Raw genomic sequence first — 14,596 nt, forward strand, 5'->3', positions numbered from 1 at the left:
AGGGGAGCCGGTTCATCCAGACGCTACCCCGAGTGTTTCCAGGGGCAGGCCAGAGCAAACGTTATATTATTTTAAAATTATTTATTGGGGCTGGAGAGTACAGTGGTTAAGACTGGCTGCCTTTTCAGAGGACCCTGGCTTGATTCCTAGCACCCCCATGGTGGCTCACAGCCATCTGTACCTCGAGTTCCAGGTTGCTGAACATCCTCTTCTGGCCTCTGTGGGTACCAGGCACACACATGTAGGTAAAACACCCATACACACGAATGAAAATTCCTAAATTATTTGTGCACATGGGTGTGTGGGTGTGCATGTAATCAGAGGACAACTTGCCGGAGTTGCTTCTCCTACCAGGTGGGTCTGGGTACTGAACTTAGGTCATCAGGCCTGGAAGCAACCACCATACATACTGGCCCAACTGAAACAAATATTTCTGAGCTGGAGGGATGGCTCAGTGGTTATCTGTGCACGCACTGCCTTTGCAGATAACCCAAGTTTGGTTCCCAGCAGACACTGGGTGGCTTACAACTGCCTGTGACTTCAACTCCAGGGGCAACTAGACTCGTGTGTATACACAAACACATGTGCCCCCCTCCCCGCAAACATTTCCAAGCTAGGTGTGGGGCTGCATGCCTGAAATCCCAGCACTTGGGAAGCAGAAACAGCTCAGGAGTTCAAGGCCACCCTTCACTACATAGAAAACTTGAGGCCAGCATGGACTACAAGACCTTGTCTCAAACAACGAAACCCCTCCCCGACAGAACCCCGTTTTTTGGCATTTTACAGCTGTAGACACAACGGCAGATCGTTACACTTACCATTATCTGTGCTAGGAGCAGGACAATGACATTGGAGGACTTACTGCTGGATATGGCATAGAAGAACTGTGGAGAGAGGAGAGGAACTCAGGGGTACAGGCAGATCTTGTCATGAACACCACACCACATGATTAGCCCTTAATAGCATCTCTTTCATGGCACAAAAAGTGTAGCAAGTTCAGACATTTAAATCCCCAGAGAGGGATTTAAAATATAAGAACCACCAGCCTCCCCGCCCCCAGATGGTTGGTGGTTTTACGTGTGACACAAAGTAACCCTGCTGTTAAACTCCAGAACTATGATTCCACATCACCACACAACACTAAACAGCAATTCTGGGCCACACCTGCAGCTGTCAGGGGCTCCTGAACTCTTTCTTCCCAGATTGTGCTAGATGTCGGGAGTCCCTTCCTCCTAATTTCTCTTCTCAGTGTTTGTCTCCTCTACCAGAGAGGATCCACTTCTCACCACCACGTGGTCTTGCTGAGTGTTCTGATCTCCCTCACACGTGACTTACAATCATTCCAGCCTTGAACGTCGGCCTGTCGTTTTGGTTTTTCTAAGTAGCTGCTGAATACCACGTGCCAAGTTTGGCTATAGACAGTATGACAGCTCAACGGACAGAATGGATCCCTTGTCTCTATTACCTTTGGAATGATCTGTGGCTGGTAGACGATGTCTTACCCACAATTTACAGAGAAGCTTAACAGTCTTTCCATTTTTCTGGATGTCCTCTGAGTTGTTCACACTATTGTGTAGGATCTAATTCAGAAGTCACATAATTAAATAAGGCCTTTTAAACACTGTAGTGCGACATACCTTGGTAAGAGTGATCAGCAGTCCTCTGATGGATGTGACAATGATTATTCCAACCAGAATGAAAGAAATATGTTGAGACCAGAACTTCACCTGCCATCAGAACAGGAAGAACAGGCCATTACATTTCCAGGCAGAGCAGAGAGCTAATGTGATTGCTGATGACTTCTGTGACCAGGAGAAGGAATTTCATTAGGTTCTTCCTGGTCAGTTTTGAAACAAATACCTATAGGTGGTAGATACCTATGGGAAGACTACATTGGATCCCTTAATGAGCAGACTTAAGTCTTAAGGGTCAAAGAAAGCAAGTACAGAGAAGTGAGGGGGAAAAAAAACAAACACTAATGAGAAAACCCACAGCTGATGAGATGGCCCCACTGTGAGGAAACCCACAGCTGATGAGATGGCCCCACTGTGAGGAAACCCACAGCTGATGACATGGTCCTACTGTGAGAAAACCCACAGCTGATGAGATGGTCCTACTGTGAGAAAACCCACAGCTGATGACATGGTCCTACTGTGAGGAAACCCACAGCTGATGAGATGGTCCTACTGTGAGAAAACCCACAGCTGATGACATGGTCCTACTGTGAGGAAACCCACAGCTGATGAGATGGTCCTACTGTGAGGAAACCCACAGCTGATGACATGGTCCTACTGTGAGAAAACCCATTGCTGATGAGATGGCCCCACTGTGAGGAAACCCACAGCTGATGAGATGGCCCCACTGTGAGGATGAGAATGAGGGACTAAGGTGAACTCAGTGCACCCTGATTGTTTTCAATGCTGTGGATGAGGAGAAAAGGACAACGACATCACAGTATGACTACACGGGGATTCTTGGTGAAGTTCACTTGAACCACACAATGGAGCTCTTTCCTCCAGTACTGCCTGACAGGGTGAAGCAGTTTTGGGAACCTGTGCTTGACTCTGTTCTCAGGTACGTGATGCCAAGGCTTTACCAACATCTAAAAGGCTTGTTATTTATTCAGAAGTGTGAACATGGAGGAAGGAGATGAATCAGGCAGGAACAGATAAAAGTGAGCAGCCTCAGAGCGCTCACTTCTAAAAGTGTAGTGCAGTAAAGAAAACATTTGTTTTTGAGATGGATTTCACTGTGTAGTCCTGCCTAGCCTGGAACTTGCTCTACAGTCCAGGCTGCCTTGAATTCAGAGATTCCCTACCTCTGCCTCCTGAGTGCCACCACTCCCAGGAAGCCCAGAAAGTCGAGTGATATTTAAATGAGAAAACCACAGAGGCATCAACAATAAAGCACATGGACCACTGGAATTCCACATGACCTGAAGAAAGATGCCTTGATCCATCACTTGTAGAAAGAATACACTGTTGACCTATCATTAAAAATATGTACTTTCATGGTTGGGGAGATGGCTCAGTGGTAAGAAAGCTGTAAAAGCCACAGGTCTTGAGCTGAAATTCCAAGCACTCATGTAAAAGCTGGGCAAGGCTAGGTGTGCCCATATCAACAGCATTGGGAGCTAGGGCCAGGCAGAGTCTGTGAGGCTGAAATGTCAAGTCCCAAGTTCAGCGAGAGACCCTCATTAAGAAACAGGGTGAAGGGAGGATCATCCACAGCACCCTCCTCTTTTGCACAGTGAGGACTGCGGACTGGAGGCACCTGTGCTATGCAGTGAGAAGAACCAAAGCGTGCCCGGCGCTGCTCCTGCGGGCCTGCGGCTCAGTTGGCTTGCGCATTTTATCTTAGCTGCCCCGGAGATGGGAGACAGGCTACGCTGAGATGGAGACCAAGGGTGACACATACCCTCATCTAGGCTCCACCAAGGACAAAGAATGTGACACCGGTGTTACTACCAGAGTGTCCATCGGCCTGAATGACGTGATCTGAAAACCACGTTACACTAGGAAAACCACTGAACTTGAGATAAGGCTTGTTTATGCCTGGTTTTATGAAATAGGGAGAAATGATTAAAAAAACAAAAACAAATCAACTTTGTGCATAGATGACAATTCAACTTCAGTCCAAGGTCCACCTTACTCGACCGACAAAGGTCGTTTCTTATAGTGAAACTATTTCAGAACACTAATTAGTTGTTAATTTTCTACCAGGAGATCAAAGGTGAATTGTGAGTTTGAAGAGTTCACTGAGTATCACAGAGGAAGATCTGAATACTTGGTGGAAAGAAACTGGCCAGTGGTAGCTGGCTGTGGGCATGCTGTGGGCTGGCTGAGGACAGGCTGAGGAGGACCCGCAGCAGCAGGTAGCATCCTGTCACTGCTTATGGCTTTACAATAAGAAAGCTAAACCTGATGTTTACAGATGGGCCATGGGAGCTGTCAACACACAGAGGACAATGGACCTGAAGTTCAGGGGTTAAAACCCGAGGGTCGAGCTGTGGCGACTGGACCTGAAGTTCAGGGTTAAAAGCCGAGGGTTGAGCTGGGGCGACTGGACCTGAAGTTCAGGATTAAAAGCTGAGGGTCGAGCTAGGGCGACTGGACCTGAAGGAAGCAAACTAGGATGTAGAGTGGCTCTTACATCGAACTGGATCCCCAGGTAATTCACAGTGATCTCAATGCCTCTGGTGACAGGGTCAGTCTTCCCAACTCGATCAAGAACAATATTGATGGTCGCCTGCAGAGATGGAGCTTTGTGTTAGCACACCTTTTATCACTGTCTCAGAGTGACACCCCCCCAACAGCTTGGGGACAAAGGCACCTGCCCTCAAGGCTGACCACTCAGATTTGATCCCTGGGATTCACATGGTGGAAGGCAAGAATTGACCCCTGCAAGTTTTCCTCTGACCACCATGTGGGAGCCCGTTCTGGGGTTCCTCGTGGCTTTACCCAGCAGGTCCGAATAGAGGATGATCAGGACCACGGGCCTGAGTGCAGGTGTCTGAGATGGCCTGCACTTGGCTGTGCTGGGGGAGGAGGTCTTTTGCTCCACCCCTTGGCGTCTCTATAAAAACCCTGGACCAGAGACAGTCCGGGCCCATTGGAATAGGTTCCAGGCCCTCTCGAGGCTATCCTTTATTTTCTATCTGTTTATCTCCGCAAGATTCTCCACTATAAATCCTTCTATCTAATATTTCCTGCTGCTCGCACTCAAGAAAACTCTGGGAAGCTGTGGGGGTAGTGGGTAAACGCCCCACACCACCACACATGCCACATGTCACATGTACCTGGACACACACACACACACACACACACACACACACACACGTAATTTAAAGTTTTTAATAAAATAATGATTCCACATGAATTAATGAACATATCTTAGAGCTGACATTTCCTACAATACATTTTAATTCTACCCCCAATCTAAAACATGAATAGAAAATCTATTTTGTCCATTCACACACAGGCAAACGAGTTTCTATCCCATATTTATTTCTGTAAAGAGTCACGCGCAGCCGGGCGTGGTGGCGCACGCCTTTAATCCCAGCACTTGGGAGGCAGAGGCAGGCGGATCTTTGTGAGTTCGAGGCCAGCCTGGGCTACCAAGTGAGCTCCAGGAAAAAGGCGCAAAGCTACACAGAGAAACCCTGTCTCGAAAAAACCAAAAAAAAAAAAAAAAAGGGTCACGCGCATAAAGCGTTTGCGTGCTGTGATTCCGAGGTCAGGAAGCTAGCATCTGGTAAAGGAAGGTAGAGTAAGAACCGAGAAGAGCCAGGGTCATTTCCTGTGTGATGGTGAGCGCTCTATGACCAAAGGACACAGCTCAAGCTGCTGAGCTAACCAGACAGAGCGCAGGGAATGAAAGACACAACTCAGCCCAGGGGTGGCGGCCTAAAAGACAGGAGGGGAGGAGAGGTCTGACCAACGCCGCGCCAACAGCTGCACGGGAGCTTCGAACCTGGCCGTCACCAACAACACTAAATGTAGAGTAAACCACAGGTCAGCAAACCCAGCCTCTGTAGTGGGACAGCAGCCACGACAATAAAGGAATAGCTTGGCTATTTATTTATTATTTGCCAACGAAACCTTCTGTACAAAGGCAAAGTGCGGCTGGTTCTCCTGTGGACCACAGACTGTTCATCTCTGCTTTAAACCCACCACTGACGTGGCAGACTGTCAACTGAATTAAAAAAATCAAAACCTGACCACGTTGTTCACAAGAAACTCACTTTAAATATGCCAAGGCTACACTGTGAGACTTTCTCTCAGAACAAAATCCAGTAAGTGGGGGTCAAAAAATAAACAACAACAAAGCCTCAAAATAGATGAAGCAGGGAGCTGGAGAGAGCTCAGAGGTGAAGAGACCCTGCTGCTCTTGTGGAGAAGCCAAGTGTGGTCCCCAGCACCTACATCAAGTGCCTCACAATCACCTGTAACTCCAGCTCCACAGGAGTCCAATGTCCCTCGGCACCACAGGCACCTACACACACACACACACACACACACACACACACACACACACACACACACCCCTAAAAGTAATAAAAATAGAGCTTAAAAATACAATAAGCAAATACTGATAGAAAAAAGAAAAATGTCTAAATCTAAAGGACTAGGCTTTTTTCTCTTAATAATTGATAAATAAGGAGCCGGGAGCTGGAGAGATGGCTTAGCAGTGGAGAGCACTCGCTGTCTTGCAGAGGACTAAGTTCTGCTCCAGCACCCACATCAGGCAGCTCACAGGCTCCTACAGCTCCAGTTCAGGGATCCATCCCTCTTCCGGCCTCCATGGGCACCAGGCATGCTTGTGGTGCACAGACATGCATGCGAGCCAACTACTCACACACATAAACAAAAACAGTAACCCAGAAACCGGCAGGACTATAGAGAACCTTAATGACACCATGGATGAACATTTATGAACATACCAGGCAAGACGAGGAGACTACACCTTCTACTCAGGGCATGCTGAACATTCACTATTCTGGCTTAGCTGACTTATAAAGAGCAACACAACTCTATGGATCCAATAAGAAAAAGAGAGGAAAGCTACAGGTTACCAATGTCCAGACCGAGAGAGACTGAGCCTCACAGCCACCAGGAGGGCTATGACAAAGAAACGCCAGCGTGACGGCTCAGCTGTAAAGCCCTTGGCTGTACAAGCCTGACCATCAGAGCTCCGACCCTAGAACCCGCATAAAAAGCTGGGTACAGTGGTGACAACTGCAACCCCAACAGTCCTGCAGGACGGGAGCAGAGATGTGTGGCCCGAGAGTGCGCAGGACGCCTGGATACACACATCACCAGAAACGAGGCTCTGTCCCAGTACGGGGAACAGACTTACAAAAGCTGTCCTCCGCATTGGGTAAATGCATCAGTGAGAAACTCAGAGTCACCGATATTTGTCGATGATGTCGCATTAAGGAAAGATGCCAAAGCACTTCCCCTTGGAGTACTTTAAGCTGGAGAGAGTCCGAATTTGAATTCTCCACTTCACTGCCCGTGCCTTCCATCTCTCTGTAGGTTGTGATTTTCGATCTGCCTGCAATCTGCTGTATGAGTCTGAATTTGTACCTGCCTGTCTGCTTCTAATGTGTCCCTAACAAAGGGCTTTGCTCTGTATTTACTGAACAGCACATGGGGAAGGAGTTAGGGACACTCCACGGAAACTTTAACTGAGTTGTATGAAGGATTGCACTTTACTCCAACGACCCCGATGGACACAAACACACCAATGCTGTCTAGCAGTATCAGTACGCTGCTTCCAACATGCATGGCAGATATTCATTTCAGAAGGTTGCTTTTCGCCTCTCTGTTGCTTTTAGCAAATGATGATCATGCCACATACAAACACACATGCACTGCTCTCCGAGTCTGGGGGATGGAAGAACACACAACCTAAGATCACAGGCATGCATTAGCTTAGTCTGTAAAAGCTGGGAAACCCAAGGCAGGTAAGGGTAGCTGCCACACTGTCGTCCTCTTAAAAGCTGGTCAAACAATCAGTAGGTTAGCAGTCTTAAGGACCTCAAGGTGTATCATTAAATGTCTGTGAGGTCCAGAGCAAGTTCCAGTCTCTTAGAACGTAAGGGGCATGTTCACAACATTATACCACCACAGTCCTTACTTCTTCACGTGCGTCAGTACATGCATGTACACACGTACACACACACACACACACACACACACACACACGCACAAAGGGGGGAGAGAAAGAGGGAGGGAGACAGAGAGGGAGGGAGAGAGGGAGGGAGGGAGGAGAGGAGAGGGAAGGGGGGGAGAGAGAGAGCGAGTGAGAGAGAGGACAGAGGAGGAGTAGAAGCGTTTAGAGAAGCCAGACTCCTCACGGGCTGCTGGCAGGACGTAACCTGGTGTTACCGCTAAGGGCAACTGCCAGGTCTGCAGAAGGTTGACACACCATTAACATATGACACAGTGACACTTTTAGGCACATGTGAGAGAAATCAGAGCATGGTCACTGAAAAACGTACACGTGGCTGTTCACAACTGCATTAGTGATAAGGCTCTAGAGCGGACACATGCCAAATGCTCGTCATCCAGTAAGTGATAAACTGAACGTGGTACCACCCTTACGGACCAGCACCATTCAGCCAGTGAGAGGATGAGGGTGGTCCAGAACGGACGGACCTTAGAAGCCTCCTGCTAAATCGAAGCCTTAACTGGGTGATTCCGGCCACCAAACAGCAGCAGAGGGGAACCCAGACACAGTGCTTGCCTGAGCCTGGAGCACGGGACATGCCGTGTAACTGCTGGTGACGTCGGGATTTCTTTGGGTTTAATAAAATGCTCAGTACTCCCCTGAGGTAATGGTTTGATAACAATGTTGATAGTTGCACAACTGTGAAAACACCAACAACTACTGGGTACACTTGCTTCTCAGGCGACAACCTGTGTTCAATCCCCAGACCCACACCAGGTGGGAGGGAGAACAGCCTCCAGAGCTGCCCTCTGACCTCCCAGGGCTCCTGGGCGCACAATCCCTTAGTAATGAAGTTGAAAGGTGAAGCATGCGTCTGTCTGTCTGGCACATCAGTCAGGTGCCCCACACTGAAGTGTTTGCCCAAGAGAAAAGAGAGCATACATTTACACGCAGACTTGTGCGTGTGTGTTCACGGCACCACATGCAACATCCCCAAACTGGAAACAACCAGATGTCCACGACTGGTGAATGATTTGCAAACTGTGGCCCAGCCACACCAGAATCCTACTCAGAAGGAACACACAGTAACACGGACATACTTCCACAACCACGCTGAAGACAGAAAACAAGGCAAACACAAGCGAGGCAGAGAAAGTATGCACACTGTCCGACGACATTCACATACACATCCTGAAAACATAAACTAATGCACGGGGACAGAGAGAAAGCGAGCGCCGCCTCAGGACTGGGGTGTGAGGGAGGCAATCTAAGGGGTGCACGGAAATCTGGCCACGAGGGGTTTTCTCTGTCTGAACTGAGTAACAGCAGCTGTGGCACAACTGCGTTTAAAACACATGCAGCTTAGTACCTGTCAGTTACACCCGAAGGCAGCTGGTGAACAGGAGACACGCCCCAAGAGGCTGCAGCTCAGCACAGACAGGAACACAGCACCTCCGTCTGTTCTCACGGGAGGGAGGAGTCAGGTTTTACGACGACGTCACCTGAGTGCTACTGAGTTAGCTGTTAGCCGCTGATCCAAAGCCCCCACTACGACACTGATCAAAACTAGCCAACGAGCCGACAAGCTGTTCTTTGTGCAAACAGCTCCAGCGGGAAACTCACCAACTAGAACATCAAATCAGCCCTTTCCCTACGGTTAACCACAGGACACTCCGGACACCACAGCCGGGTCAGAAGCAGAGAAATAAATCCACGACGGAGAAATCAAATCACCGAGGGACAAGCAGAGTGGCGAGGGCAGAAAACAAGTGTGACCCACAGGAGCACAGTCTAGAGCCGATTTTGGACGTAAGTTTGAGGGTGCACATTATCAAAAATGGCGGGGGGGTTCTATTTTGAGTTGAAAGTTGGAGCGGAGGTGAGAGTCGGGTGCTCACAGGCGTTATGGAAAAGTGTAAAACAAGAACTCACAACCCCCCTTCTAAGTCCCCCAAAGGAGAGGGAAAGAAGAGACGCTCTCTGCTGACTCCAGATGTGCAAGCGACTCAAGGTCACCAGTCAAGTCCATCTGTCTAACATCTGCCACCCCCGGAAAAGGCCACTGAACTCTGACCATTGAAAACATGGCTGCTGAGACGGCACAGGGGGAAAGCGTCTGCCACTCGCACGTCTGAGGAGTGTGAGCCCAGACCCCCTCCCCAGCAAAGCTGGACACGACAGCCTGAACCTGTAAGCCTTGCATTCCCCTGCCAAGACAGCAGGTGGACCCGGAACTGCCTGAAGCTCGTGGGCCAGCTAGCCGGAGGACCTCAGCTGGTACAGGAGACTCTGCCCCAGCAAAGCGGAAGGAGAACTAACCCCTGAGCTGTCCTCTGGCCTCTGCATGTGAACCCGCACTCACACATAAACTTGTTATTACTAATAAACACTAACAAACAACAATAACAGAAACAATACATAGCAAATATTACTACAACAACAACAACAATAAACAAAAAATCCTGTAACATACGTACCATGAAAATTTTCCAGACACAGTAAATAGAGAAGAAGTAACCCAGGAAATTGAAATACTTCCCCTTGAAAGTTTTAGAGTATTCAATTCTTTCCTAAAGAAAACCAAACACAAAACATGGTTTTTAGCAAAAGGCCAACATTTTCAACAGAAGCATTGCCATGCCTACCACTCACTGCTGAGGCAACCTGCGCTGAGCGCCGACTCTCAGCCAGAGACAAGACAGTCTATTCCCGTGAGCGTCCAATCTCCACAACCCCATGAGGTGTGTTCTAGAACCTTCATCTTACAGATGAGAAACTGAGTCTTAGAGGTTAAACAACTTGTTCAGGATCAGGTGGTGACTGGCTCAGCCCTGTTTCCAAAGCACATGCTGGCAACCCTCTACCCTTTATAACCCACCCTGGAAGTTGCCCTCAGAAAAGGCGAGGGTCGTTTGCAGCTTTAGGTTTGTGTATTTCAGTCATACTGCATTTTAGGTGTGCCTTGGGAGGTTAGGTAAGTGAGGTAGGGACCCATCACTCTTGTGATGGGGTTCATCTGTGAGGCAGTAAGAAGAACTAGGGGTGACCATCGTTATCCCCGGCCAGAAGTAGGAAGTGGCTGCACCAGCCTCCCGGGTGCTGGCGTCTCCTTCTACCCCTCCAGTTCTCTTGTAGAGAGGGTTCCGGGAGGGATTTTACAGTCACAGGAGAGATTCCCGAAGCAGAAGCCACTCAGCTTACACAGGAGCACCGCCTGGTCACAGAGGACTCTGACAGGCCAGGAGGTCTTACCCTCTCTCCAGCCGTGGGAAAACCATAGCCGTCTCCTTGCTCTGTACCTTAGTAGCATACAGATCAGCTGTTTCCAGAAAAAGCTGCCTGCTTAGCTCTTCCAAAGCATCTACTTCCTGCTGAATGACAGTCAGATCTGGCAGAAGTGGGCATCAAGGTTGAAATCACAGACATTTCAGAGACGGCGGGAAGGAAGACTTGCGGGCTACAGGGCAGATGCTGGGACCGCCTGTATCCTGAATTTCCCACCTCAGCCAGCAGGCTCCCGGGTAGTGCTCCGGCCAGACAGGGCTGAAGGGGCACCCCGCAGACAACTGGTTTCTCAGACAGATGCTTCCCTGTGCTTGGTTTCTACTTTTTATCTGTCAAATTCAATCTCCGGGGCCTCAAATGGCGTACAGCACCGAGACCTACAATACCGCCGCTCCACGCCAGCGGAGTAACCTGTGCTGGGAATGCAGAGCACAGTGGTCACCGAGCCTCCAGGATTTAGTCACCGCCTCCTTCAGTTCTTCATTCACTCTCCCCCAGCCCCACAAGACAGCTGCACCCACTTCTCAGATGAGGAAAGAGGCTCAGAGAGTTAAATAACTTGCTCCACGTCATACACCTAGGCGTGGATGCACAGTGCCGTCTGCCTGCCCATGGGCCTGCTCTCTCTTTCTCTTCATACCTCAGTGAGGAGGGCCGCTCTTCCCCCATGAAAGACACAGGCGCTCCGAGAGCTGCCATCACCTGATACACTTGCTGATGGATTTCTCAGCCTACGCTTTATTTTTATGAGTTTTAGAGTAATAAAGATATGAAGACAGCCCCAGTAATTCCCATCTTCCTTCCTTTGTGAAATCAACAAGTGCACTTCAGTGCTTCCCCTCCACAGTGGCTATCAGCAAGGCTATGGCACTCAGCGTCAGGGTGAAGAGTCCTAGGTCTGTCTCCCTTGAGCAGGGAGTGAGCGCCTTGAGGTTCGACTCATCGACTATCACCTAGCGCTGCCTGGAAATAGGAGACACAGAACAAATGCTTCGGGATTACTTGTTTTTCTTTTTTAAAAAGATTGCTTTTACTTTTAGTAGTGTTTTGTGTGTGTGTGTGTGGTGGGGTATGCATATGAGCGCAGGTCTCCCCAGAAACAGCGGTACAGGTGGCTATGGGTCACCGATCGGGTGCAGTGCACGCTCAGCCATGGGAGCCACCTCTCCAGACCCAACGACTCGTTTTCCTTTTCCTGCCACAGTGCCCTGGCTTTCTCTGTCTTATCTGCAGCCATCAGAATGGTGGGCATGGCCTGTCACAGTGGTCTGTGTCCTTCTCCGGCCACCTTATCCGGGTGAGAGGGAAGCAGGAGTATGTCACCTCCTGTCAGCCCCCAGGGTGACTAACAGCCCATGGGGGTCACACACAATGTGGTTATCCTCGTATGGGAACTGGTGAACCTCCAAACCAGCAGGGCCAGGATCAGTCTATTAACGCAGCCACCCTGGCGTTTAAGGAGGAGGCGGCACTACTTAGCTCTGTGTGGGCACTGACTGGGTTAGAAATGGCCCTGCCGCCACTCGTGAACCACCCACTGTGGAGGAGCCGCCACGCTCCGTGGTCTCGCAGCACCGAGACAAAGAGCGGCGGAGTGGAAGAGGTTATGAAGCCCAGGCCACAGCTCTGCTCCTGCATTTGCCACAAACCACGGGTGACTGCACCTTTGGGCCTAGTCTCTCATCTGCTAAGTGGAAAGGATGACCTCACAGGTTCCTCCAGCTCAGGTGCAGGAAGATGATGTACCCACTGTACTTCCTACGCCCAGTGCGGCCAGTCTGGACCCCGGCAGTCAGGGCACCCTAGAGGGACTAACCAAGCACTGCTTTTTTCCTGCCCCTGGTCCAGGGTACGGGATAAAGGATACTTTCACTTCCTGCAGATGACGCGGTCACGCTCTTCAGCACGCCCCAGAGTCCCGACGGCTTGTTCTGCACCTCCCCTCTCTGGAACATGGTTCTCCGAGCCACGGCCATCCTGAGATAAAGAAAACAGAAGCCTGAGCGAAGAAGTGGGCCTCAGCCTCATCCCTCCACCTTCCCGAGTCACTGCGGTGTCAACACTGTTCAGGAGTTAGGAGGGAGAAGACACTCCCAGAGGTGACGTGGCCTGGTCGGGGGCACAGAGTGTGGACTAGGCAATAAATCTGAGCACTGGCTTTGCCACTTGAAAGCCGAGAGTCCTCCAGTTTACTTCCTCACTCTGGATGGTGGTGAAGAGGAATCACTAACAGTCAACCAGGGGACCAAGGACTAGGTGGCACTTCTGTGGGCTGAATTTTTAAAGCACCAGTTAGAAGGTCATTCACAACAATGGCTGCTGAAACAGTTTCTTCCTCAGTGAGCTCTGGCTGGATACTGGAGGAACGAAACGGCCCCAGGCTTGAGCTTCCGCCTTTCCTGACATATTCCCTGTAACTCGGCATGTTGGGAAGGCATGAAAAGGGACCAAGAACGGGCTCAGGTCCACGACTCGGTCAGTCACTAATGGGAACCTGGGACAAGCACATGATGAGACGCTCTGCTATGCGGTCCACAGTTTCCTTGGGCTCCACACCTGGGATTATGGCGGGGGGGGGGGGGGGGGGGGGGTTGAAAGGGAGCGCAGATGCCATTTCTACTAAGCTGGCTGTACACAGACAAGTGCCCCAGTTTTAGACAGTCCACTTTCACTTTTGATTTTAATCACCCAATTCTAACCCAGTTTTGCTCTTGGCAAATAAGTTGCAGACAAAAATAAACATGTATTTAAGAAAAAAAGATGAACAGTATCAAACTTTCTGAGATGCACTTTTACAATGTATCCAAACAAGCACAGAGCACTGTGGCCATTTCTACCTTCCGCTTTCCTCCTGCCTCTTCTTCCTAAGGCCATCTTGGAACAAGAAGAAAGCTATTTGCTATTGGCTGGCTGCTGTTTAAAAATTCTTAATACAAAACCACAAGCAGGTGGCTGCGGTCTGGCGGACGCATGAACGAGAAGAGTCTGAAAATGTGGACTCTGCTCTTAAAGGACATGAAACACTTCACGAAATGTCATGTTATCTGTGCAGGGCCATGCTAATCTGTCCCAGCCCATCTTAGCACACACAGTGCCGATGTAAGCCTCCACCCTACTTTAAACATGGTGCCCTACTGTCTGATGGTTCCCATTTCTAGTTCAGCCATTACTTTATCTAAAAAAAAGTATTATTTGTGTGTCCGTGTCCGTGTGTGTGTGTCTCCGTGTGTCCTCGAAGCATGTGCATATGAGGATGGAACTCCCATCACCAGGTTTACTTGCTGAACCATCTCAGCGGCCCATTAGAACTCTGAATTTTAGAGATAATGTAACTCGTATATGGCTTTAAGAATAGAGAGTTTGGGCTGGAGAGATGGCTCAGAGGTTAAGAGCACTGACTGTTCTTCCAGAGATCCTGGGTTCGATTCCCAGCAACCACCTGGTGGCTCACAACCATCTGTAATGAGATCTGGTGCCCTCTTCTGGCCTGCAGGTATACATGCAGATAGAACACAGTATATATAAATAAATAAATCTTAAAAAAAAAGAATAGAGTCCATGTACTCTACCCAGATTTCCACTCTCCTGCAACAGGACACTGACATGCAAACACTTCTGAATACACTATCTGCATCAC

General features: G+C 49.5%; 1 protein-coding gene across 4 annotated transcripts in view; it reads right to left on the reverse strand.

The window, feature by feature from the left end:
- Gpr89a (G protein-coupled receptor 89A) overlaps positions 1-14,596 on the reverse strand; it is a 40,181-nt gene that overhangs the window by 525 nt on the left and 25,060 nt on the right. For 2 of the 4 annotated variants that reach the window (XM_006982597.4, XM_076574622.1), the window contains exons 8-13: positions 12,827-12,936; positions 10,974-11,062; positions 10,152-10,244; positions 4,153-4,248; positions 1,638-1,727; positions 819-884 (exon numbers count right to left, since the gene is read on the reverse strand). In XM_006982597.4, coding sequence (XP_006982659.1) covers positions 819-884; positions 1,638-1,727; positions 4,153-4,248; positions 10,152-10,244; positions 10,974-11,062; positions 12,827-12,936 — 544 coding nt within the window. Of the gene's footprint in view, positions 1-40; positions 219-818; positions 885-1,637; positions 1,728-3,094; positions 4,069-4,115; positions 4,249-10,151; positions 10,245-10,973; positions 11,063-12,826; positions 12,937-14,596 lie in introns of those variants that run through there. The other 2 variants (XM_042279561.2, XM_042279562.2) reach the window with 2 other exon arrangements.

Source organism: Peromyscus maniculatus, chromosome 6, assembly GCF_049852395.1.
Source record: "Peromyscus maniculatus bairdii isolate BWxNUB_F1_BW_parent chromosome 6, HU_Pman_BW_mat_3.1, whole genome shotgun sequence".
Taxonomy (NCBI): domain Eukaryota; kingdom Metazoa; phylum Chordata; class Mammalia; order Rodentia; family Cricetidae; genus Peromyscus; species Peromyscus maniculatus.